Source organism: Mustela putorius, unplaced genomic scaffold (assembly GCF_011764305.1).
Source record: "Mustela putorius furo isolate JIRA1106 unplaced genomic scaffold, ASM1176430v1.1 tig00003836_pilon_pilon_pilon, whole genome shotgun sequence".
NCBI lineage: Eukaryota > Metazoa > Chordata > Mammalia > Carnivora > Mustelidae > Mustela > Mustela putorius.
The window spans coordinates 17,634,644-17,661,952 of record NW_025421989.1 but is presented as its reverse complement, the minus strand read 5'-3'; the positions used below and the strand labels follow the sequence as shown (position 1 = coordinate 17,661,952).

Sequence of the window (27,309 nt, the reverse complement as noted above, 5' to 3'; positions counted from 1 at the left end):
TGTCATTTCCAGAGATGTATGAAAGCCTTCTAGCCTCCTCTGTTCCTTTGATTGGAGTCAGGGATGGGCAGGGGAATAGTTCAGCTGTAGGCCCCCTCCTTCAAGTCCAACAATTGTAACTAACTTTGTGGGTATGTGTTGTAGGAAGGCTAGAAGGGCAAAGGGCAGGGATTGGTAGGTGGCAGCCATGGGGAAGAAGAACAGGCAGTAATCACGGCTTAAACCAAGGGTTGGTACACTTCCTAGAGTTTCTACAGTCTAGAAGAGAGCAGAGAGTTGGAAGGGAGAGTAACAAGAGACCCAGAGTATAAAAGGTCTGGAGACCAGAATATCAGCCAAGGTTAAAAAGTGGTCCATTAAAAAAAAAGAAAAAAAAAAGTGGGCCATGGGATCCAGGTTTCCAGCTAGAAGGATATTAAAAAGTCAGCAAATACTTTCCATAAAAATCAAGAATAAAACTGGACAAAATCACAACAAACAACCACTTTAGGGCTCTGGGAATTGATCATCAAAGCCAACAACACACTGAAAAATGTTTATTTTGAAAAATTGCTAGAACTTAGGAGTAAATATAATAGAAGTCTGTGGCCTTCTTGCCAGGGGCTGCTCCCACCCTTCCCAGCTTGGCCAGTGAGAACTTATTTCTATCAGGAGAGGTAAGGTAGTGGCACCTGGGTGGCTCAGTCGGTTAAGTGTCTGCCTTGGCTCAGGTCATGACCCTGGAGTCCTGGGATTGAACCCCACATCGGGCTCCCTGCTCAGCAGGGAGCTTGCTTCCCCCTCTCCCTCTGTCCCTGCTTGTGTTCTCTCTCCCCATGCCTTCTCTGCCAAAGAAATTAATTAAATCTTAAAAAAATAAAAGGTGGGGCTGGCTGGAAAACCAGCAGCTTCGCTGCCACAGGGGGTGGACTTGATTGGGAGTGGAGGTGAAAACCTTCAGCTTTGTCAGCTAAAAGTGGCAACCTTGGTGGAAAACAAAAAGGAATACCCACAGCTCCACGAGCCTGAAATTACAGTTCCCACTGGGAAGATGGTCAGACAAGCCAAAAATTTAAAAGGGAGATCTTGAAAATGAAAGAGTCACAGAAGGTGAGATCAGCTCACTCTGTACCCACGGCTGACTGGGACACTAGGCACGTACACAGGGGAGACGAGAGAGCCCAGTGGCAAGCAGACTTTGAGGCTGATGGAGAAAGGTAGTTGCAGCCCCCGAACAGATCAACAGGCAGAGAGCAGAAGCCCTACAGACTCAAGGTGTCTGAGCACAAGGTCTGCCCCAATCCCTGGCTGAGCGCTAAGCTATGCACAGGGAAACCTCAAGTAAGAGAAACTAAAAAATAAAAAAAAATAAGAATTTTAAAAATGAGCAGAGACATCCACGGCTGCATACTATGGGGGAGATAGATTCTGCCGTCTAAAAGTTACTTTTTTTTAAGATTCTATTTATTTATTTGACAGAGAGAGAGAGCACAGGTAGACACAGTGGCAGGCAGAGGAAGAGGGAGAAGCAGACTCTCCACTAAGCAGGGAGCCCAATGTGGGGCTCGATCCCAGGACCCCGGGACCATGACCTGAGCCACCCAGGCACTCCTAAAAGTTACTTTTTAAAAAGCCCCAGAAAAATAAATCAGAATCCACAGTTGTTACCATATATTATCTGAAATGTCATTTTCAACAACAAAAAAATTATGCTATGCAAAGAGAGAAAAGTGTTAGGAAAAAAAAAAGTCAATAAAAACTGACAGAGCAAAGCCAGGTATTAGATTTAGCAAAGATCTGAAAGCAGCCATTATAAATAAGTCCAAAGAATTAAACTATATTCCAAGAATCAATGGTAAATAGAACGAAAATGACTCAACCAGTAGAAAATCATGGGGCACGTGGGTGGCTGAATCAGTTAAGCATCGGCAGGGTCGTGAGTTCAAGCACCATGTTGGGCTCCATGCTGAGTATGGAGCCTCCAGAAAGAGAAGAGAAGAGGAGGGGAGGGCTGAGGAGGGGAGCGAAGGGGAGAAAGAGGAAGAGAAAGAGCGGAAGGAAAGGAAAGGATGAAGGGAAGGAAGGAAGGAATAGAAAGAAGAGAGGGGAAGAGAAACAGAAACTAAAAAACAATCAAAGGGAAATTCTGAAATTGCAAAGTACAATACCCAAAATGAACAAACAGAAATCTAAACCTCACACGTAACACTCTGTCAAGTATATTGTCAAGTAATCAAATTTTTGAAAAAGTAATCTAAACCTGAGCTGAAGGATTTCTCAACTGTAAGCCTCTTATTCATTTGTTAAGTGGGGATGGTGTTATTTATTAATAGTACCCATGCCTCACAGAAATGAAGAGAGGATACAATTAGTTAGAACAGGTAAAGTACTTCCTAGCACACTGTGAACATAATAATTTTAGCTGCTATCAGTTATCTTCATCATACATATTTTGCTAGGGAAGGACATCATGACTGCCCCCGTTCCAGAAAGTTCCTCGGGAAGATGTCTTACCTAGGGAGACAGTCCCTGACAGGCAGCTGGGAAGAAAGAGGGTAAATCCTAACTTATACTGGAGAAAAATAATACAGCCAGCCATTCTCTGACACTTATTACTTTGATAAAAATCTCCTAGTTACTTCGTAATTATATAACTACTTCTACATTTGTAACTATACTGTATTTTTTAAGCATTTGTTCTTTTTTAAGATCTTTGCAAGTTTCTACTTGAGTGTGAAATTCTAGGCAAACTTGTTTTCTATATACATATATTCATACCTACATCGAGAAATGACTTAAACATCTGTATCCTAATAAGCCCTCTTACATCGTTTTGGTACTAGGAGTGGGGCAACCATCATCAGAACGGAGAAGTGATTCATATCATATCAGAAATAAGAGTTATCAAAACCTAACATGCTTTGGCCGAACCAAGGTAACCTGCCAGCCGGCTACTTTGACCAGGGGGGATTACCCAGGTTGACCCACCAGCATACTTATTTCTTTCCTTTTCGGGTTTTTATGTTTTTTTTTGTTTGTTTGGTTGGTTGGTTTGGTTTGGTTTGGCTTGGTTTGTTTGTTGTTGTTGTTGTTTATTTGTTTTGTTTTTTTAAAGATTTTATTTATTTGACAGACAGAGATCACAAGTAGGCAGAGAAGCCGGCAGAAAGAGAGGAGGAAGCAGACTCCCTGCTGAGCAGAGAGCCCGATGCAGGGCTCGATCCCAGGATGCTGGGATCGTGACCCGAGCCAAAGACAGAGGCTTTAACCCACTGAGCCACCCAGGCACCCCTTGGTTTGTTCTTTTTGTTTTGTTTTGGTTTGGTTTTTTTGTTTGTTTGTTTGTTTTTACTCACTCTGTTTTTGGAACCGCTTTTCGCAGCCAGAAGAAATCAGACTGTGCTAAGTACTTGCGGGTTTGCAGGACATTGCCAAAATAGTCGAATTCTGAAAACTTGATCTGAATAAAACAAACCACAACCATCATTGTTCTAAGTGCAGATAAAAGAAACAAAGTCTGAACAAAGTCTTCAGCACACAAACGAGCAACCAACAGAGAAGCTACACTCCTCCGGACACCTCTCAGCCATCACCAGTTAACCCAGTATCCACAGTGCCATGGAATTTAATCTCCGTGATTTTCTTTTACAAGAAAAAGTCCCCAAATTGATATGATTATTTCTGGATCATGGTAAACAACAAGAGATGTTGCAGTAATTTATGATGCATTTCATTTGCTTTATAATTGAAAAATCTACTTTAACCTTTATAGGACATATCCTCTTAGGTTTAAAATTTCTTGGCTCACACAAGTCCTTGATCTTTTCTGAAATGTGTTCTTTATTTATTTGTCACATAGGTTCTTCTAATAACATTCAATTTAGTCAGCTGAAACCTCATTTAGCTTATAGATGATGATTTAGTCAAATGTTAAGATCCAATTTACTGTAATCAGCATTTGTTCATGAAGGGAAACAATGCAAGTGGTTCGGAGATTTATTTCTCCCACTAAGCACAATGGAGTCAATGGAATCATTTCATTATTAACAGAATTTGTCTCTTACCACTCAAAAAATTCTCTGGTCTCTAAAAATTAATGAAACTACAGAGGCAAATCATAGATTACAGCTTGCATAGAAAAACAGAAACTTGATGCATCACAACAATTTGTGTATTAAAATAGGGAGACAGACATAAATGACTCCTGAGTTACTTTTCTTTTTTTGGAAGGAGAATGGTAAACAGCTGGAATTCTCTAGGCATTCTATCTACAAAACAAGCAGTACTTAACCTAAATATTGCAAATAGTATCTGCATAACAGTAAAAGCAATGGGATGTAGTGATGGCTAATTATTTGGTTTGAATATACCTGGGTGGCTCAGTCAATTAAGCATCTACCTTGGGCTCAAGTCATGATCTCAGGGTCCTGGGATCGAGCCCCACATCAGGGCTCTCTGCTCAGCACAGAGTCTGCTTCCCCCTCTCACTCTCCCTCTGTGCTATCTCTCTCTCAAATAAATAAATAAATAAATAGAAATCTCTAAAAATATATACTACTGTGGCAAATAAAATTAAAATACATGTTTGAATAAGCAAATAACCAAGAGTAACCAAAGTCTTACTAGTTGTAAGTTTTTAATAAATTTAAACCATACTCTTCTATAAGGAAAAAATTAAAATATAGCAAATACATGTATGTGAAATCCACAAGCATTACATTATAAATATGAATACATGCATAGCAACTTGATGGCTATAGATTTGACAGTCATCTATATGCTGGCCAACATCTGGCTCACGTTCATCTCTTCCCTAACATACGAAGGATACTCATTATATCTGTGGAGTAACTTTTGTTAATGATTCATCTTGCTCTTTCCAGAGGTCAGGCCAAAATGTAAAGGAAGGAGCAAAATAACTAAAGGCACAGGGAGAAAGGCAAGAATGCAAATATCGATTCCTGGCATCTTTGGTGTTCTACCTGACCAACCAGCTATAAAGACAGGACTTTAAGTTGTCCCTCCTTCAAGCCTCTTAGCGGAGTGGCTAATAAATAATTTGAGGTATAGTTTCATAGTGGAAAATAATACAGCAGTTTAAAGAATGGTATATATGCATGAATATGAGATAATCTCAAAAGCAATGCTGAGTGAATAAGGCAAACTGTATGTATGAGAGAATTTAAAGTTTTAAATCATGTAAAATGATACTGTATGTTGTTTATGGACACATACCCATATAGCAAAAGCATAAGGAAATACATGGAAATAATAAACACTGAATTCCAGATAACATTTATATTTAGGGAAGGAGGTAGGCAGGAAGAAAGGACATTACTAGACCAAGGTGGATTACAAAAAGAATATCCGATGTATCTTGCTCATTTCAAATGTCTATGTGCATTATAAAGCTAATACAACAATGTTTAGTATTTGTTAGAGGTGTTCCAAATAGGACTTTACAAACTCTTCCAATGTTTGAAATGCTTCAAAATAAAATCCTATAATTGACTGTATTTAAAAATAGAAGTTTAGGGGCGCCTGGGTGGCTCAGTGGGTTAAGCCGCTGCCTTCGGCTCAGGTCATGATCTCAGGGTCCTGGGATTGAGTCCCGCATTGGGCTCTCTGCTCCGCAGGGAGCCTACTTCCTCCTCTCTCTCTCTCTGCCTGCCTCTCTGCCTACTTGTGATCTCTCTCTGTCAAATAAATAAATAAAATCTTTTAAAAAAAATAGAAGTTTATAGTCAACCTCAGAAGAAAGAGAGTAAGCTCCTTGTTTTAGCAAGCAGCCTTAACCAACATCCTAATGCATTCCTGGGTCATATAGTTAAAAGATGTGTCCACTGTTCAACCCTTAGCATTTTTTTTTAGCTTTTGTTCCCAAGACAGCTCTGACAGATCCTTCAGAATATGAGTGCAACTGATGAAAAATTCAGATTCACTCTTGGGTTCACAACACTTTCTGGGAAATTCTCTCAAAGGAATTACCTTTATAAATATTAACTTTTCTTTTTGGTAATATCAGTGGGGTCAGTTGTTACTTTTGGAAGAGTTTGCTAATTGTGATACTTTCCTGTTCAATTTGAAAAAAAAAAAAAACCAGAAACCTTGATATGCAGGTAGTTCTATTGGTATTAAATGGAATACCATCCAAAAATTTCCTTAAAAAGAAGAGTACCAAGTAAAAATATACTTTAAAATAAATAAGATCCTACCATTGCCTTTAAAATAATCATGGGGAGCAAAACTCAGAGGCAAGTAATTACAATTAGCCAATGGCATATCTATGTTTAGAAGGGCAATTTTAAGGTTATTTTAATTATTAAACAGAATATATGCTATTTCTCAGCCTAATTTAATTGATCTATTCCATTTATTTAGTGGAAATCATGGGTAATAGGGGACAAAATTTTACTTCTTCCTGTGATACCGGTTAAGTGTTTGTGGGTAGGGAAGGACTAGCCCCTGTTATTCCCAAATAATAGATGGGGAAAAGAGCTGAGGAGATTATGGAACTTGGCAAAGCCATACAGTTCAAATCATGAGTTTCCTAACTGCAGTGTTCCTTTCATTAATCCTTATAAGGAAAACCGTGATTAGACAAAAACAGTACAGGGTGGGTGGCTCAATGGGTTTAAGGGTGGGAGAAGAAGCAGTGACTAAATAAGTGATGGCAGTTTACTTATCATACAGCTGTTAAAATAATGCTAATTTGTCTAGGGAAGTCAAGACCAAAACAACGGGTTAATGGTAAAGGTCAATAGACAAAATTATGTATGTGTCAATTTCAGCAATATAAAAACAGAAAGGCAAGATAACCATGGTGAAATAGAAGTATGTATTATTATGTTCTAGTACCATTATGGGTGCTTTTTCATGCCTTTTCTCTATTTCCCAAATTTTCCACCATGTGATAATACTTTGATAAGTGTAAATATTTCAACAGGCCCTTGAACAAAAGGAGAAACAACCATGAAACCCAGCTACCACTGGGAAAATTCCACTTGTGGAGACAGCAACAAGAACAAATGCACATGAATATTTGAAAACCACCTGTAATCTTCAAAAAAAAAATGCTTAAACCCTGAAACAGACCATAATTGGCTTGAAAGCCTCTTGTCCTACCCATTACTGGTGAAAATGTAGGTCAAGTTGATAATGACTTTCAATCACTTACATCTCCTGACTTATCAACTGGGTGATCTCTGGGAAACTCATTGGGGCTCTTGTTGTCATATCCTAGGAATAGTTGTCAAGATCCTAAAATTCAGGGGAATCTGAATTTCTCCTCCTGGAAATCCTATCCAGCATATGAAGTACCAAGTGTCACAGACTAAAGGTATAAAGGGATAAAGCTTTTACGACCCCTCAAAGGTGAGGAACGTGTAGTAAGGGCAGAACAAGAAAATGCTTGTAGCTTCTCAGTAGAATAAGTACATGTTGATAAGATACTACGTGAGCCAACAGGAGAAAGAGATTCTAGAATACTTTTTAAGTTAAAACCATTTAAAGATACTCAAGAGATATATCTGAGTGTCCATAAGAAGGATTTTGTTAGGCACTCACAGAATTTTCTAAAAACTTGATGGAATTCAGATTTTGTACTTATGTTTTCCCTAATTTATAGCAATGTAATATTCAGAATTGCTGCATTTAGACAGCTTTGTCCTTAAGTACTCTGTGTGTGTACATACATACATACCTACACAGAGACGATATCCAAACTGTTTAACAACTTACATAGATGCTACACTGTGGATGACGCAGTTCCCACAAGCAGCCACCTAAGGGTAACTCTGAGGAGTGCCAGCTAGCACACTACCAAGGAACCAGGTACCCCGTAACCACCACTGGGGGACAGGGGACGACTTGGTCTGCTCTTGGGGAGGGAACAAACAAGATGGAGGCCAGCATGTGGGAGTTACCGGAGACTGGCTGGAAGGCTGGTAAGCACCAGGGCACTCCCCTCCAGTGCCCACTCTTGGCTCTTCTGGGCCATGGCCAGAGATGACTTGGTCAAACTTAGGACCATGTTTGATTTTGTTTCCTTACTTATTGTACAGAATTACTTCAATATTTTAGCAACCTGTTTCTCTGGAGCATGTCACCTAAATCTCACCTCACACTTGGACAGTGGCAGTAGCACTCTCTGTCACTGGTACATAAGCACGCGTGCGCGCGCGCGCACACACACACACACACACATTCTACTGGCTACAGCAGACCAGGACCCACCCCAGAGAACATTATGCAGGTTCACACATCTGTATATCTCTATACGCATACTGATATGCTTACGTATGTGTGTGAGAATCACACACCAGAAACACTGATCTTCTCTAAAGAAGTACCCAGATCCAATGCTCCTAAGTAAATAGAGGCCAGCTGGGACTCTGACTTTAGCCCTTAGTCCAGTTCTCCACTGGCTTTCACAAGAATGAGTGAAATACCCAGCAGGGCTAGTTACTTACCTACTGTCTTTCTCAGCTACATGCCTAGCCTTTTACTCTGTTCTAGAACGATGGGGCAGGGAATCTGAAAACTTTATTTACCGAGTGCCAGTTGGCTTCCTGCCAACAGCAGGCACTGGGTGAAGTCAGCAGGTGGCAGGAAGGGAAAGAATGCTGTGTCTGTCATCTTTCATTCTCTCTCCTCTTTCTTCTGACAATGATTCTAGAAGAATCTTCAGCCCCTCTTCCTATGAAATCTCCTCTCTTTGAAATACCTAGTATGGTTCTGGTTTTCCTGACTAATACAGCAACTTTCCCCAACTGGTCTCAACTTGCTCTTGAGTCCATTTTCATGAAGGATCAGTGAAGGAACCCTTTGTAAGGCTAATTTGAAAATGGACTGATGCCTACGTATTTAAAGCTAACCAGTAGGTTTTCCCTGCATGCTACCAGGGGTTCGCACAAAGGGTATCTCCTCTCTTCTTGCTCTTTTCAAAGACTAAAGTAAGATTGTTGTTCAGAAATACTCGGCTGGGTATCTCGGTTTACCCTGTCAATCTCAGAGAGAGGAAATGTTTTTTCTGAATTCTTTACATTTGCCTCCAAGTTCTTTTCCATTTGCTCTTATCTCCACATGAGCCCAAGTTCAGTCTTCCGCCTTTCTCCTTGACCTTCATCTGATCCATTACTTAATCTCTATCCTCTTTCGCCTTTCTGCCTGATGAAGCATATCTTCGCTTGCGTCAAATAAAGTAAGCTGTTTCTCATTTCTAACAGCCTCTTGTGCTCAGAGCTTGTATTACCAGAAATTTCTCACAGACCCTATAGTAGTCCTTATCTACGTGTTTCTCAAAACTGAAAACACAGCCTTATTATACCCCAGTAATACTCTAGCCCTACTGCTATTCACCTTGGCGACACTATTACTGTCTGTCACATCAAGCATCCTTTACCTATATTCAGGTTGGGTTTTATTCATTTTTTTCTATCCATTTCTGAACACAAATGTATTTCGACTTCAGTATATGGATGTTTTTTCGCCGTCTGTTTTTGTTTTTTTTTTTTTTTAAACTGTCAGAAACTCCTGGGTACAACTGTGTCTACTCTGGGTATGAGTCAGACAAAAGCTGTTTCTTGACTAAAGTGCTTAAAAATCTTGGTGTGCAATGGCTTCAGCTCAGACCCTGGAGAAAGAAGGAAACCTACCTAGTACTGCAGCCTGTCTGGCATCTGGTTTCTTTTCACAAAAGATGCCGCATTCGGCGAGTACTCACACTTTTGGGCACTCGCTTCAGACAGGAACAGACTGCCAACAAAACCTGATCAGCTGAGCATTGTGAGTGAGCCCTGAATGCTATCTTACTTGATTAAAGCTTGAGACTGTTCCATCCGTATAGCTTTTTAAATCAATTTGAGGCACCTGGATTCTGCACGGGTCAATTCGTAATGACTTTTCCTCACCAAAATAATGTCTCACATACAAATTGAAGATGTTACAACTAACACTTAGACTATGCTTACTGCGTGCCTGGGTCAGTTTTCCAAAATGCTAAATATGTTAACTTCTCTGATCTCAACAGCCCTATAACGGAGAGGTTATTATTCTCAATTCCATTCTGATATGAGAAATCTGAGACACAAAGACGCTATATAATCTACCCTGGGTCACATAGCTAGCAAATGGCAGACAACTTCAGGCACCCTGATCCCAGAGTCCATGTCACCGAAATGCCTCTCACACCTTCTCATCCGCATCCTTAACTTAGGATGATTGCCAGTCTCATCCAGGCTTTCCTTCAAAGGCATTTTGTGCCCCAGTGATGGACTTCTCAGCAGCAATGGTTCAGATACTGATCTCCAAAGTACCAGTGAGCACTTAAAAGGAAACTACTTATGCACCAAAGCATTATGTTAGGCACTTTCATAATTATATACCCTCATTTCATCCTCTGGACAATACCAAGACTTGGTTATTATTCTTTCCTGTACCAAGGGTTGGAGAAAGTCATCGAAAATTTGACTACAACTTGACCTGTGAGATGGACCTGGGCAGTCAGAGGCTTCCCACCCCCTATTCCCAGGAATGTGGCTTCTACTTGCCTTTCCCGCTCCCAGGGGCCGCTCAGGGGACACAGCCTTGAGAACGGGATGCAGTGTGGGGAACATCTGCACACTGTACATGACTGAACCTAGTTAGGGTCTCTATAGAAACTTTTAAAATCTGGCAGGCAGGTGCGGGGATCCACTCGTCTTGCTGCCCTTGTATGTACGCTGCCTTGGCTTGTGAAACCCACCACCTACCAACCTGGAAGGGCCTGCCTCTTCAGGGGCTGGTTTTGGGATACCCCCAGGAAGGCAAGCTAACTGAACCTGCGCAAGCACAAACAACTAGTAAATGGAAAAGGCAGAAGCACTCTGAGGTCTGTGCTCTTAACCACTTAACGATTTGACCTCCCCTCTTTTCTTGCCTTCCAACCAGCTCTGGAAAGGCAGCTCCCACCAATTCCTCAAACCCACTACTCTTCCTCCGGGGCAGGGGCCTGAGAAGGACCTTGCAGAACCCCTGCTCTGATGAGAGGCAGAGCTTTCTGGGCCCGGATTTCAGTCCTGGCTCTGACACTATGTAGGACACTGAGGAAACCACTTAACATCTTTGCGTTTCTACGCCCTTTTCGGCAAAATGGAGATAAACACCATCCACTTCACAGGATTACTGTGGAGGTCACAATATAATGTGCGTATGTGTCAAGTGCGTCAGTATTTTTTTTTAATTTTATTTATTTATTTGACAGGCAGAGATTACAAGTAGGCTGAGAGGCAGGCAGAGAGAGAGGAAGGGAAGCAGGCTCTCCGCCGAGCAGAGAGCACGATGCGGGGCTAGATCCCAGGACCCTGGGATCACGACCCGATCCGAAGGCAGAGGCTCCAACCCACTGAGCCACCCAGGCGCCCCAGTATTTTTAATTATCATAATAATACTGAGATTTTTCAGCAACAAAACAATGTATGAGATGGGCTGAAGTGTATTATCCTCCTCCAGGGCAGCTGGAGTAATCCTTCAAAGGCCATATCTTGGACCAATGGAGAAACTTTATAATGAAAACTTCTCTCACTTTTGAATAATCTTATAAAATTCTGATGTTCATCTACAAATCCAGGACTGCTTTTAGTTATGTGACTTGTCAAACCACAATTTCAGGAAAGACCTACATCTCAGAACCTTACTTATTAAACTCTAAAAAACTACTTTTTCAAGAAAACGTAGTGAATGGTAAAAACAGGGGGTTTGTGAGGAAGAGAAGTTCCTTATCAGGACTATTTGTAGGAAAGGAAATAAACAGTGGTTGTGATTAGAAAGGCCTATAATGAATGAATCTACTGGAAGATACATGTCCCAAAATATCAGAATACAAAAGAATTATTACTATTCCTCCATAAGTAGGGTACTGCAAATATACAGTCCAACTCACAATAAATTAGAGGGTCATATGTATATGCACTTAATCTGCCAAAACACTCATAAAGTTTAATGAAGTTAACTCCCAGCAGGCAGATTTGCTACTAGTCATTTAGTATGAATGAAGCACATGAAGAATGTTTGACAACAAACATCATGCGTTTTGCATTAGAACATGCCCACTAATTATAAAATATTCAGTTTGCTTAATTCTTTCCTTTATGATCAAATCAGACCAATCCAAGTCCGTGTGCTTTACGGTACCCACTCAGCTATGCATTCTTTCTGACACTTTCTTTATTTTGAATCTGTGCTAAATCTTGTGATTCGCCTGGCATATCAAAGCTCATATATAGCCAAGGGATGAATCAAAAGTTGGTGCTTTCTGGCACTACCCAGTCTAAGTGCTTGGGCTTGGGTTAGCTGAAAGGCATGAGGCCAGTAAAAGTTGCCAAAAAACAAAAATACAGTATATTTAGCACTTACTGCCTTCAGGTCTTCATTAACATAAGTGTCATTCATTATAAACTCAGGATAGCCAACTTTCGCCAAAACAGCTCTTGCCTATAAGAAGGAAAAAGAAAAATGAGGTCAGAGTTTCAGCACTTAAATCATTAATAATCACACAATGTAGGACGCGATGTTCATCTGAAAACTCTCGTTACCGAGTGTCTAGTAAATGCAACCCACTATGAAATGCAAAAAAAAAAAAAAAAGTAACTTAGTCCCTGCCCTCAATACACTGACAATACAGTGAATGCACAAACACATAGAAAAAATAAACAAAGTAAAAGTTTCACAAGAAACACAGTATTGTTATCAAATTCCTGCAGAGAGACTAATTCCTCATGAGGAAAATGCTTAACGGAGATGATCAAACTGAGACTTCGAGAATGGGTGGGATTTCAAACCGCAGAGGTGAGAGGAAGGACACTGCTGGAGGACACAAGGACAAAGACAGGGAGCTGGAAAGGAAGGTCGCTGCACAGAGAGGGGCAGGAGATGCGCTGTAGCTAGGCTAGAAAGCACCAGGAGGGGAGAGGTAGGGAGACACACGTAGGAAAACTGGTTGGGGCCAGCTCACAGGGCTTCCCGAATGCCGGGCAAAGAGTCTGTTATTTTCTTTCACAGATAGGAGAGAAGGAAATGTTTTTAGCAGGAGTAAAATGCGATGAGTCACCTTTCAGCCAGATTATCCCGCCACACTGAGAATGCTGGCTGGAATACCAGAAAAGATTGCAAGTAGGGGGTCCCGACTAACTTAAGATCTGCCATAACCATCCTTTTGATAGACAGAGGACTGACTCCCTGTGCTCTGTAGCATACAGGGAATGGATGAAGGAAAACTTACCTGAGGCACATGCAAGGAATTAGATAGATGCCCCGGCCCCATCTACCGTCCCCTCTACCCCGCCCCCCGCCTCCGGCTCTATACACTTGTATCCGAACACAGCCCAAACCCCTCCTTCACGTGTAATCTGCGGCGGCTTTCACACCACCAGTGGCGAGTTGAGAAGTCGGAACAGAAACCCCGCAGCCCACAAAACCTCCAACATTTACTACCTGGCCCTTAGAGAAAAGGTTTGCCAACTCTGGCTCTGGAGAAACTTTACAGTTCCGCATGAAAATGTGTCTCTTTTTTCTCTCCCTGGATGCTGCATTGCACAAAAGCAGAAGAGTGGTTTACTCCAAGAGTAAGTACCTGGTAAGGAGAACCTGCCCAGACCTCCACTCCTGCCCCCCGTGCCAGGGATCCCTCGTATTGCTTCTGTACAGACCTCTCCAGTATCTAATGTTCTTTTCTTCTCAAATGGCCAGCACTTCAGACTCCTAGCAGGCCTGCCCTAGGGCTACTGGTACCCGAGACCGCACAAAACGGTTCCAGGGAGTTGATCTGCCTTGGGAACCCACCCCCACCCCAACCCACCCCAGCGGCCTTCAGCCAAAGACCGACTGAGGCAGGAGACCCGAAGTTCTGCTCCTTCGCCTCCATGAAGGACAAACCGTGAGGTCTAACTTGCCCTCCAGAGGTCCCCTGAACGATCAGGCTGTCTGAGACTTCCCCTGAAGTCACACCCTGGCTGGCCTCCCCCATCGCCTTGCTGCTCTCTCGGGAACACTTGCTGCACGACTCCCAAGCCACCTGCACGCGCAGCTTCATCTCCAGCTTGGCCTCCAGAAGACCCAGCGGAAGACACCAGGCAACCGCAAACACGTCGGTTTCATTCCAGCGCAGCAAACCAGGGACCTCTGCACATCGCTCTCGCAACAAGTTCTTTCCTTCAGTCCCTTTCCATTTTCCTCACCCATCAAAGAAATGGAACAACATAGTATGTTTTTCTTATCTTCCTTGAGATAATTCAAACATTAAATATCACCAGAAACCTGAAACTCAAGACTCGAAGATTTTACAAGTGCCGCACAACCCAGTCATAATGGGTTTTGCTGTTGCAGACTCAAATACAGCACAGATCCAATCCTGCCTTCGAAACCCTGTGAGTAAAACAAACAAACAAACAAACAAACAAAAAACAACAAAAAAAAACCAACCCTGTGAGTGACACTGAAAGCCTGAGGTGACCCCGAGAGCCGATAGCTAGCCATTAGGACTCTCCCCCAACACCAAACAATACCTCCTATGTCTGTAAGTCACCTGGTTTCAAGCCCACTGTTTCATTTCCCTCATTGCACTTAGTTCCTCAGTGTCTTTTATGAGCTCACCACAAGTCACAAGCATAACCTAGAGCAAATAAAGAGCTCCCGATAGTTACCCCAAATGAAGAAAGAGAGAGAAGCTGAGTCATCCGCAACTGTTTTCTGAACACTGGTCTTTCTGGAGCATGCTGATGAATTATGCATTGTTTTGCAGACCTCACGCTCTGGGACCCCCACTGCACGGTGCAGCTTCACAGAATATATTACCTTCTACACTGTGCATGCGGGTCACTGAATCCTCTTTATTATTTATTTAGCAATACCATGACTCGAACAGAGCCGGCAGAGAGATGCAAAGAATCTCTAAATTCATCTCCCAAGGACACGCAGAGAGAATAAGGTGATGATACTAGTAAAACACGGCCAACATCTGGACACAGCGCTCTTCTTCCCCAAACATGTGCCTCCATTCAAACTCAAACGTCCTTCTGTCAGACAGTCCGGGGTCAGCCCCACGTCATCCCTCCCCAGGCCGTTCTACATTGTTCCCCGAGAAGCTTCAGAATTCCATCTTCAACCCATCCCACAGGGCACGGCTCCAGGTCAGCATCTGCCAGTGAGAAGCACTCACAGAAGCCTGGAAAGGCAGACAAGGAGACACCATTTTCTCACCTGCCATTGGCAGCGATGGGCAGACGCAGACACAGAGGCCGCTGTGCCAGCAGCTTCCAGGCAGTCTCCTGAGGAGACCCCTTCTGCGAGTGGGAAGCTGCTCACTGGGAGATCGGGCCCTTCCCCCTCCGGCCCTCCCAGGGACCGCATGAGCTCCGGTGCCTGTATTACACAGATTCCTGTTGATACACTCAGATGGGCATTCACACTCCTGCATGAACTCTGATACACCCTTTAAGGCAAAGAGCGATTACTTCACTTCTTAACCTCTCAAGAACAAGATGAACAAAGCTCCAACAGTCTGATGGCTTGTTGAATGGCTAAAGTATTGGTGGGAGGTCTGCAATTAATCACCCCCTGGGCTGGTTACATGGACAAGAAGGAAAGGCAAGAACCAGGGCAAATACTGAGAGAAGAGTGGAATAAACAGAGAAGGGACCGCATATCGTGTTCTGCAAGCAGTATTTCCGGGGCTGCTTGTGGCTGATCAAAAGCTCCCCAGTTTTCTGTAACCACTGCAGGCATTTCATCCCTTATTCACACAAACTTCTGAAAAGGCACTGCACATCACAACCAAGCCTCCTTCCTCCAGAGGCTCGAGCCACTGCTAATCTTCAGTAACTCTGTGACCTTGGGCAAAGTACTTATTTTCTGAGGCAAATATGGCCTACTGTCTGCCCAATATCCATTCTCCTTTCCTTCTCTTGGTAGCAGACCCCTATTCTGCTCAGGGTGACAATGGAGCAAACAAAAAACAGCCACGTCACCCAGCATCCTTTCCAGCTAGGACTGGCTATGGAAGGAGATTCTGGCCAATGGCACATAACAAATTCCCTGTTCCCCTTACAGAAATCCATTTTCTCAAAAGGACAGATTTGGGGAGCACCTGGGTTGGCTTGGTCAGTTAAGCATCTGCCTTCGGCTCCAGACATGATCTCGGGGTCCTGGGATGGAGTCCCCAGGTTGGGCTCCCTGCTCAGCTGGGGGCCTGCTTTTTTCCCTCTCCCGCCTGCTGATATATTCTCTCTCTCTCTCTCTCTCTCTGTAAAATAAATAATTTTTTTAATTTAGTTCTAATACAAATATAATGAAAGAGAGTTGAAAGAAATACTGGAATAATAAAGAACTCGGAAAGGAAAAGTTGAACCACCTAAATCAAGGGTGAGCAAACATTTTCTATAAATGACTACTTAGTAAATATTCTCAGTTTTGCCAGCCATATATATGGTCTTTAATCCAACTATCTAATTCTGCTGTTGTACCTAGGAAAGCAGCTGTAGATAACACATAAATGAACAGCTCTGTCTGTGTTCCAATAAAACTTTATTTGTGGACACTAACATTTGAATCTCAAATGTCTTTTATGTACCATGATACATTCTTCTTTTGATTTCTTTAAACCATTTAAAAATCCATTCTTAGCCGTGGGCCAAACAAAAGTAAACAGCATGCCAAATACGGCCCAAGAGTCATAGTTGGCTGCGTTGATATACATTATTCGGTGAAAGTAGACTGTTCATTGAGTTGCCTCAAAGGTAGCACAGGGCCTAGTACACAGTAAGTGCTCAACGATGCTTGCCAAACTGATTCATGCGGAACAGTGGAGGGCAGTGGGCCTGTATGTGCATGTGCTTGCATTTTTAGCTAGTTTGTGTTTCCATCTTGCTCCTTGCTATTACTAACATGTACATACAACTAGTCTTAATCACTTAAGAGTTTATTCCTTGCTCTAAAGTCTTAGGGCTAGAGCTCTAAAAAATTACAATTAATTCTATGGAGACAACAGAGAGTTCATAAAGTGAGGATTATTACATTGACAGAGAGAGAGAGAATAATCGCCACAAACGAACTCTGAAAAGCAAGGAACATTGGGAGTGTAAAACACAATGTGATTTAAACACTCAGGTCACCCCTCCTCCCCAGAACTTTCTACAAGGTACACTACAACTTGACAGAGCCAGTGGCAAGCACAGAACAGAACATAATTCTGCTTTATTTGGCTGCAACGATGAAACCGTGTCTAATTTTTACACAGATGACCAAAGTGATTTAAAGACTGGTTATGATGATGGCTTTACTCCAGAATTTTCAAAGCCACTTAGTATTAAGCTGATTGGCGAAAAGCAAGATGGAAAACTCATTTTTTTTTAAAGATTTTCATTTATTTATTTGACAGAGATCACAAGACAGAGAGGCAGGCAGAGAGAGAGGAAGGGAAGCAGGCTTCCTGCTGAGCAGAGAGCCGGATGCGGGGCTCGATCCCAGGACCCCGGGATCATGACCTGAGCAGAAGGCAGAGGCTTTAACCCACTGAGCCACCCAGGCGCCCCCGAAAACTCATTTGTTTTAATCCCCACTGACTTGGCTGCTGAGGAGAGTCAGGTAAATTCTCAAATGTCTTGCATGTGTTACATCAAAGGGATCACTTTAATCACTTCATTAAACAGCTTTGTGTTTCCGCTACCTAGTTAAATCTCTTAGTCTCTTATTTTTTTTCTTTTTTATTAATTTAACCAACATAAGAAAAAAAGGAAACTGATGATCAGCTGCCCTTCTACATGCAACTTACAGCTCGGCTTCCAAAGGCTCTGCAACAGCTCTGAAAGCTTCTGCCAGGCTTAACCACAGCGAGGCCTCATTTTCTCTGATGAGTTCTATAATAACTCTTAACCATCAATCAAAACTCTGAGCTTTAAGCATATCCGAAGGTTCAGGAGACCGTAGGTGAGTTACACTATCCTTCAAAACAATGGCAGTTTTCATATCAAACAAATGATCGACTAGAGTAGATGGCTTGGCTGGAGATACTATCCTAAGCAGAGCTGATGGTATGGATGAAAATTAGCCCTGGGGAGCAGGCTTTCATATCCACTGGGGCTATCTGGATCCCACAAATAATAACAATGCATTTATCTAAAAGATCATATTTTATCTACTCAGTAAGGATGGCACTGATTTATTAGGAGTCGTGGGAAACTTGAACTTTGCAAATTGCTTTTGGGTGTGGCTCAGAGGCTCCTGCATCACGGTGTGCGGAGGACCAGTTAAGAGCCCCTATGAATCAGAAGGCTTTATAAGTGCACATCTCAGTAGGGATTTTACAAGAGCTGGAAGACAGGAATGCTCGGATTTCAGCTCTTCCATCTTAAATCCTGCCTGAGTAACGCCCTGGTAGAGCAGACAATCCCCATTTCTTGCCAAACACAGACAATGTTCTCGGAAGCATTCCAAATCACGAACCAGCTCCATCTAGCCTCTCCTTTCTTGACAACACCAACTCCATGCATCTTGGAGGTGGGCAGTCTTTTCAGTCTGGAAAAAGGAAACTACGCAGGCGTGGGTAAGCTATAATTTCGCCTGAATGACACTAAACCTTTCCCCAGGGTGTCTGCGTCGGTCCCCTGGTCTCACTTGGTGAGCGCTGCACCAACGGAGTGAAAGAAAGAAACGAACACTCAGGTTTTCTTTGTAAATAAATGGAGCAGGGAACAGTAACAGAGGTAAGAACCTGAAACCATCTTATGATTAATCCATAAAACAACAATATCCCCCTCGGGGTGGGTAAGGGCATTATTACCTTAAAAATAGAGGTAGGTCTCATATACTCCCTTTAAAACTGGATAGGAGAGTAACTAGATCATACACTTAAAAAAAAATCAATGTCTTTCTGTACTTTCAATCACATATAGTAAACTGCTTACAAATTTTTGTAAATAGAACAGCTGCCAGACCTTCTCAAATGAAGATCCTAAGCCTCAATTAGCTAAATTCATTTGTCCAGACATAGCCAAGATGATAAAAGCCCAAGAGCTAGAACAATCTTATATTGTAGTTAGGCTTCTATATGGGCCAAAGTAAATGTTGTTTTTCTCTGTCTCCCCCATACAGGGCTTTACATCAGGTCAGCAAACTATAGCCTACAGGCCAAAACCAGCTCACCACCTCTTTTTGAAAATAGTTTTACTGGAACACAACGAAGGGGTCCAGAATATGTCATCATGGCCTAAGAATTATTTTGAACTGAAGGCATTTGAGAATCATCCAATGCAGGAAGAGGCTTTCTCTGCACCGCCGTTATGTGCCTAAAAGCAGAGCCTTCTAGAAGAATTCCACTGTCATAAATCCCTTTCAAGGGAGGCTTCCTAATACCACAGGGAAAGACTCCTACAACCAGAAGTGAGAACTTACTAAAACAAACTTTACCTTCCATTAGTTTCCCCCATATATTTCTCAGTCATTTCCTACCTTTCACTGTCCCTTGAAATCCTAACCCACGCCCCTTGTTCCAATGGTATATAAGCCCTAAACTTTCAATGGGGGTTTGAGCTACATTTGAGCTACATTTTCTGTAAGCTCCCACCTACTTAAGGAATAAACTTTGTCTTTTTCTCTTGGTAACCTGTCTCTTGTCAGTTGAGTTCACAGGCCCCCAAAGACCAGACCTCGAAGGGTAGAGGAAAATCCTCTACAATAGCCAAGCTTCTTTGTTTACTTGTCTCTGTCCACTGTCATACTCCAGCTGCAGAGTTGAGTAACCACAAAAGACACCATGGGGCCTGCAAAGCCTGAAATATTTACTATTTGGCTCTTTGCAGAAGTAGTTTACCTCTTCAAGATAAAGGTTCCCAGACTTTTTCAGAACTAATAGTAAAGACAGCAAGGGTAAAATAAGGGACAAAGCATAAGTCTTTGGACAATTTTGTCAAGATATAAACATGTGACTCAACTGTCATACTTCATCTTTTGTTGACGTAAATACCTGAATTTTAAAACAGAGCCAACATAGGAATATTAACCCAAAGCAGGAATTAATACCATGGAAAAATCAAAGAAAAAATGCAAATAAATTATTAAAAATCATTTTCAAATGTCAAGATTCAAAGGGCTTAGAAATGCACAAACAACAGCTAGTCCCTAACACCTAACATTTCTCGGGTAAATTTAATCAGCTATTTAATCTTCCTTCAATTGTTAAATCACATATTGAAATGGCAAGCAAACTGGAGATGAACTTAAATAAACACATCCCACTCTCCCATCAACACTTCAACTGAGAGGGTATCGCGGTCATTCCTTCCATTAAGGTTTACCTTGGACATGAACAATTCTCCGCCAATGTGAAAAACATCTCAACCACCTCCCTCATAATGTGGGGCAAAGGTCAAATGAGGTCACTTTGAAGAATTATGAAATCAGGCCAACATGAACTGTCATGTAGCTTTCCTACAAGAGAGGGGTGCTGTAAGGCCACTACCCAGTCAGATTGTGCGTGCCTTTGACACTCTAGGCCTCTAGTTCAGGGCTTCTCACAAAGCTTTGTCCCTGGACCGGTGGCAGCAGTAGCAGTCCTTGGCAGCTCGTGAAAAATGCAAATTCGTGGACCCACCTCAGACCTACTAAGGCACAGTGCCTCTGGGTTGCAGTCCAAGAATCTGCATCACTGTGAGGCAGGGTCTCTCAGCCCTGGCACCAATAACATTTGGGCCAAACTATTCTTATTTGTGGGGTTCTGTCCTGTGCCCCGGGGGGTGTCTAGCAGCATCCCTCATCTCAACCTACTAGATGCCAGTAACGTTCCCCCTCCGCATGTCACAGCTGTGACCAAAAATGTCTCCAGGCCTTGACAAATGTTCCCTGGGGGTACAATAGCACCCTGGGTTAAGAACCAGTGTGGGAGTGGATTCTCCTGCATGCTCAAGTTTTTGCTACATTGCTAGATGCTTTAGACTGTGATGCTTACCAAGGCTTCCAGACTCCCTTTTGAGAGCCCCTGATATATATTATCCATCCACTTCTTCAATATTCCTTAGGCATCTCACTAGTAGTCACCACTATTACGCCAGCAGGAGTACTTTATGAAGAGAATAACATGATCTTTCCCAACAATTTCTGAACATGCCTCAGACACTTGCAACTCCACATAATTTCTGGTCAGTGCCACTCAAATCCCAGGGTGACAGGGGCAAACAATTAATCAACAACTGGAAAATGCTTTGCAACTACAAGTCAGGATACAATTATACCCCCAAGATCTCAGAGATGTTTAGATCAAAAGTTCTAACAACTTTTCTCTCAGGAACTTGGCAAAATCTATTTTAAGCACTTTGAAGCATCTAAAAACCACGTTAATACAATTACAGTTCACTGAAAAATTAGCATGCAATCCAGTTTGAAAGCTAAAATCACTCATAGCGGGGTGATATTCCATTTAATTATAAAGATTAATTTAACCTTCACTTATTTGTGCGTGTGCTTGGTCTTTTCATTTTTCAAAGAACACCCAAGATTCAAATGCCATCTGGCAGAATTGCCACACACTTGTCAGTGGCATCTATTAGAGTCGTGGATTTCATTTCCAAGTATTGATAAAAGGACAAGGGAGGGAAGGAGAAGAGGGAAGTGGAAGCAGTAGAAACTCGATGAAAAAATGAGGTTTTTCACCAAGTGGATGGGACTCTTTGGTTCCACCTGCACAAATGGTCCCAAATAACAAACCCTATTTTCTAGGTTTTTTGCAAGAGCCAGGTAAAGATTGAAGCAGTGTTGTGAACAACTAGTGTGAAATCTAATTATGACACCCCCTGTGTTTTTCAAAATGTATGTTATAACTGCCTTAAAATTTGGCCATAGTCCCATGGTGATTAAGACTGACCACTTCATCATATCACCCATTCAAAAGTCAACCTTTTATGGAATGACGAACGATTGCCAAGTAAGTACTGTAGACTGGAAAACACCTTTCTAAATTTTTAGTGAGCTGTAACATACACAAAGTACATAAATATTAAGTGCACAAATCAAAAAAAGTTTTTAATGCACACACAGGCCTGTGTTCGTACCTCCAAGACAAGATTTAATACATTTATAAGCACCCAGAAGTCTCCTTTGGGTGTTCTGCCAGTCAATAACTCCTTCGCCCCAAGACAAGCACTATTCTGACCTCCACCTCCACAAATGAGTTTTGTCTGTTCTTGAACTTCAAACAAAGTGTGTACTCTTGGTGTCTGTCTTCCTTCACTCAACAGTACATCTGTGAAAATCATCCATGTTGTTGTGTCTAGCAGGAGCTGAGACAGAGAGTTTAACAGATTGCATTCCTGTCCTCAGGGAGTTCACAGTAGATCATATATGGAGAACAAAATGCAGAAGGAAGAGAAGGAGAGAAGGGAAGGAAAGGAAGGAAAAAACACTACAAGAATGACGAGGATGGGGTGTGAAGGGATGGGAAGAGAACAACTTTGTGAAAAGGTCACCTTCAAAGAGGAGATCTCAGAGCCCAAAATGAATTAGTAACAGCAGAAATAACATTTTTCATGATAACAAAAGTAATGCTCTTTATTGAACCCCTACTATGGGCCAGGTACTGGGTTAAAGGCTTCATTTCTTCATCAGATCTAAATTTTACCTCAACTCCACCAGGTAGGTATAGGTCAGTCCATGTCACAGCTCAGGGAGCTGAGACTCAGAAAGGGTAATTAACCTCCCCATGTCCTGACATTTGAGAGCCAAAACCAGCCTCTTAACCCAGATACATTTAGCTTTAATCTGACTTCAAAAAGCCCATGTTTTCCCAACATACACCATCTTCTGAGGAGTGAAAAATAGTATTCTATTATATGGATATGACTCACTTTAAAAAAATCCAAATGAATTGAAAAACATGTAATGTACACACCTCTGCACCATATTCAGCTGTAACCATATTCAGCACGCCCAGACAAATAATCTTTTCAGCTACAAGAAAGACAAGACGCATGTAAACAGGGTTCAAGAATACCTTTAAGAAATTTCCATCCATCCCTAAAAATCAGAGTAATGAACTTTTGGTTCTGGACACCAATAGAACTAAAGTTTCACCAAGAGCCCCTAGCAGACCAAGAGTTGGCCAAGAGGGGAGGTCAAAACAGAAAAGGAAAGGCAAGAAAGTATTTCTAGGGGTGCCTGGGTGGCTCAGTGGGTTAAAGCCTCTGCCTTCAGCTCAGGTCGTGATCCCAGGACCCTGGGATCAAGACCCGCATCGGGCTCTCTGCTCAGCAGGGAGCCTGCCTCACCCCCTCTCTCTGCCTGCCTCTCTGCCTACTTGTGATCTCTGTCAAATAAATAAATATAAAATCTTTGAAAAAAAAAAAAAAGAAAGCATTTGTACTCAAGAAAATCAGAGCATCTATTCTTCAGACTAGTCAAGGTAATGAGACTAAAGAGATTTCACCAGTAGAAGGAAGGTTCTAGGCAACGGGGACCCAGCAAGAGAAGGTTATCAATCTCCTGGAGGAGATCCATCGGCAAAGAACCACCATGAATAATGGTCTATCACGAGCATCCCTGGCCTAAAGAATCCTGGCCTTTTTCCTCCTGTTTTGAAAGAGGAGTAACATCTCTCCCTTCGGGATTTAAGCGCTGTCATAAAGACAAATGAGAGCCTGTTTCAATTTTGAACCAATTAATTTTTTTAAAAGATTTTATTTATTTATTTGACAGAGAGAGATCACAAGTAGGCAGAGAGGCAGGTGGGGGCGGGGGGGGGAAGCAGGCTCCCCACAGAGCAGAGAGCTCCATCCCAGGACCCCGGGATCATGATCTGAGCTAAAGGCAGAGGCTTTAACCCACTGAGCCACTCTGGTGCCCCATGAACCAATTAAATTGAAAACTTTCCTATAAAAGGGCAATGATCTCAGCTCAGGTCTGGATCTCAGGGTCATGAGTTCAAGCCCCACATTTGGACCAGCTTAAAAACAACAACAACAAAAACAAACAAACAAACAAACGAAAAACACTTTCCTAAAGCTCAACCCTAACTAGCTTTGGAGTTAGAAATGAAAAAAAATGCACCATATGCACCATTTGGACCTTACCCCAAAAGCTCATGAGATGGAACATTCTGTTCCACATTTGGGTCCTCCAAAACTCACAACTTGGTCCTGCACTGTCTGTCTGGAAGAATATATCATCAGCAGCGTGTAACTTTCTGCTGCCAGAATAGCCAGACCTATGAGTAGGACATACGTCAATGTAAACTGCGTGGGTCCAGGTCCCTTGTTGCTCTCCACCTCTCTGAAAGCCAGAGTACCAGCCTCTGTCCCTTGAGAGTAAACTCCAGGGGTGAGTGGCGGAAGACAGATAAAGGGACTGAAATCCCCCACAGTGACTCTGCCTCCAGAGTTCGGCCGTGGTTATTTATTCTGGATGCCCATGGGTCACATTTTGGAACAAATTTTAGCTTTGTTTTGATCTACCTCTGAAAAGGCAGTCTAGGGAAGGAAACCAGAAAGGCCACCTATACTCAAGGAAAGCAATGAGCCACAGCCAAGGGACCGTGTGCACTGTTTGTAAACAGCAGCCTAAATGTCATCATCAATTATTCATCATTCAACAAAGCGAATGAGTAACCTCTTATGAAACCACTTAATTCTTACTCGAGATCTGGCCCAACGAGAGGAAAGCAGCAGGTGTTGGTCAAAAACTTGAGACTAAGAAAGCTCTAGACCAGGTCGCCACTCCTTGGCCTGCATGCCCCATTCTGGCTGCTGCCCGGTTTTGTCAGTGAAGTTGTGTAGACACAGCCACAGCCATTTCCACATGTTATCCACGGTAGCATTCACGCCACAAGAGAGAACTTGACATGGCCTGCAAAGCCCAAAATATTTCCTATCTGGCCTTTTACCTGAAAAGTTTGCCAACTCCTGCTCTATACTCTCAGTCCTCAGAGTGCGGTTCATGGTCCAGGGCCGTCAGCCTCACCTGGGAGCTTATTAGAAATGCAGGATCCCAGGCTCCACTCCAAACTTACTAAAAATCTGCATTTTAACAAGGTCCCTAGGAGACTGGTGTGCACATTCAAGTTTGAGCAGTACAACTCTAATAAGGCTCTGCTTCTCAAACTTGACTGTCTCATTATTGGTAATAAATAGCCAAGATATGGAAACAACCTAACTGTTCATCGGTGGATCAATGGATAAAGACGTTGTGATATACGTACATATAGGGGAGTATGATTTAGCCATAAAAAGGACAAACAAACAAAAACCCAAACTCATAGCAAAAGAGATCAAACTTGTAGTTACCAGAGGCAGGGGACAGGGGGAAGGAGGAATTGGGAGGAAGGTTTCCGAAAGGTACAAACTTCCAGTTGTAAGATAAATACTAGGAATGTGACGTACAGCATTATGAGCACAGCTAAAACTGCTGTACACTATATAGGAAAGCTGTTAAAAGAGTAAATCCTGAGAGTTCTCATCACAAGCAAAAAATTTTTACTCTTTTTTTTTATTGTACCTATATGAGATCATGGATGCTAACTAAACTTATTGTGTTCATCATGTCCCAGTATGTGTAAGTCAAACCATTATGCTACACAGCTTCACCATGTATAGTAATGTCTGTCAATTATAGCTCAATAAAGCTGGACCAAAAACAAACAAACCTTGGCTGCTTATGACATTCACCTTGGGAGTTGATTTTTAACTACTGATGGCCTAGGTCTGAGGTGACCCCAGGATGAAAAGTTTGCAGGAGCTTCCAACTCCTCCCAAGGTCACCCACAGAGCTCTCACTGTCATTAGACACTAAGATTGGACACTCAAATAAGCAAGCAATTGTTGGGGGAGGAGGCTTGGGAAGAGGGAAAGAGGAGGAGAGGAAGAACTATGTTTCTCTTCTATATCTTCCTCATTTCAAAAATATTCTCTCTGTACTTTCGAGTAATTTTTAATGGAAATCAGCAATTGCTTGGAACCAATGACAGGACTTCATTAGAACATGACTTACTACAGATGTATACAAACTGCTTTGCCAAACCATAGCTTACATTTTCAAAAGCCTAGAAGAACTAGTCAAATTCGTCCATAAACTCATAAATTCATTTTTATAACTAAACATCAAAATTAAGCAAAGTCTCTGTTTCTGTGGCCCTAAAGGACGCAACTTCCGCACCATCCTCCACTTGACTCTGTTCTGGGACATTCAGCTCATTAGTTTAATCCTTAACAAACCCCTGGTCAGAAACTCCATTAGTCACCATCAGTGCTGGGAACACCATAATATATCAAAGGCAGATGATCAGCCCCCTTTACCTTAGGCCACCAAGGACATGGAGTGAGGCACAGCCTTTGCCAATGCCAAGAGTCTTTGGTTATGGAATACAGGAAGTCAGTGTAAGGAGTGTCTATGCTGAAAGTTAATTTTATTTACTAAGGAAGTCAATGTAAAACTGAAAAAAATAATTTGTCTATTAGAACGGGGCTGGGTTCCTGGTAATTTAGTCCAACTCTGGCCTCCAAAACCTAGTAGGAATTTCTTACACCTGTGGAGGAAGGTCTGAACAGAATGAGCTTCAGTCATTTCCCCAGCACAGCTCAATAATTAGATTACTCAAATAATTCTGTGAGAGAGAGAGTGTGTGTGTGTATGTGTGTGTGTGTGTGTGTGTGTGTGTATACACACACACATATATACTGGTCTTGAGCTAAGAAAAAGAAATCAGTCAATAATAAGAAACAACCTAACCAACCAAACAAGAAAATAGGAAAAAAAATTTAATGACACTCGGTGGTCAGGTGTTAAAGACAGAGAATAAAAATAATTCTAAATTCTCTAATATAAACAATGAAAAACTGAACACAGAAAAGAGAAGCAAAGGTAGGCAGCTTCCAAACATGGCTGCCAACAACAGCTCCTGTCTTTGTATGCTCACACTGCTCTTCAACCCAAGAGATGAAGTCCCTTCTAGGGATTGCCCTGGTCCCCAACTTTGACCAAAAGCATGTAGCAAAAGAAAGCTGGGACTTCTGAACCTAGACCTTAGAAACTTTGGCTCCCTCCCTCTTGGAACCCTTAGTTTCCATGCCACCCTGCTGGAGAAAGCAGCCATATGAGGAACAGTGAGGCACCAGATAAGAGTGAAGGAGCCAACTCAGATGCCCAGCCATGACCAATCTATGAATGCAACTGCACGAGACACTCCAGGCGACCCCTCTAGAAGAGCCATCCACCTCGGCCCCAGGAGCCCCACAGAATCATGAGAAATAATAAGATATCTTCTACTCAAAGCCAGGAAGTTTTGGGGTGATGTGTTACACAGAGCACTGCCGTGGGTGAGCC

The 27,309-nt window shown here is 42.3% G+C and overlaps 1 protein-coding gene across 2 annotated transcripts in view; it reads right to left on the bottom strand.

Moving 5' to 3' along the window:
• The window catches only part of PHEX (phosphate regulating endopeptidase homolog X-linked), a 201,893-nt gene that overhangs the window by 57,927 nt on the left and 116,657 nt on the right, over positions 1-27,309 (bottom strand). For both annotated transcript variants that reach the window (XM_013064900.2, XM_004769183.3), the window contains exons 13-14: positions 12,373-12,450; positions 3,336-3,439 (exon numbers count right to left, since the gene is read on the bottom strand). In XM_013064900.2, coding sequence (XP_012920354.1) covers positions 3,336-3,439; positions 12,373-12,450 — 182 coding nt within the window. The remainder of the gene's footprint in view (positions 1-3,335; positions 3,440-12,372; positions 12,451-27,309) is intronic.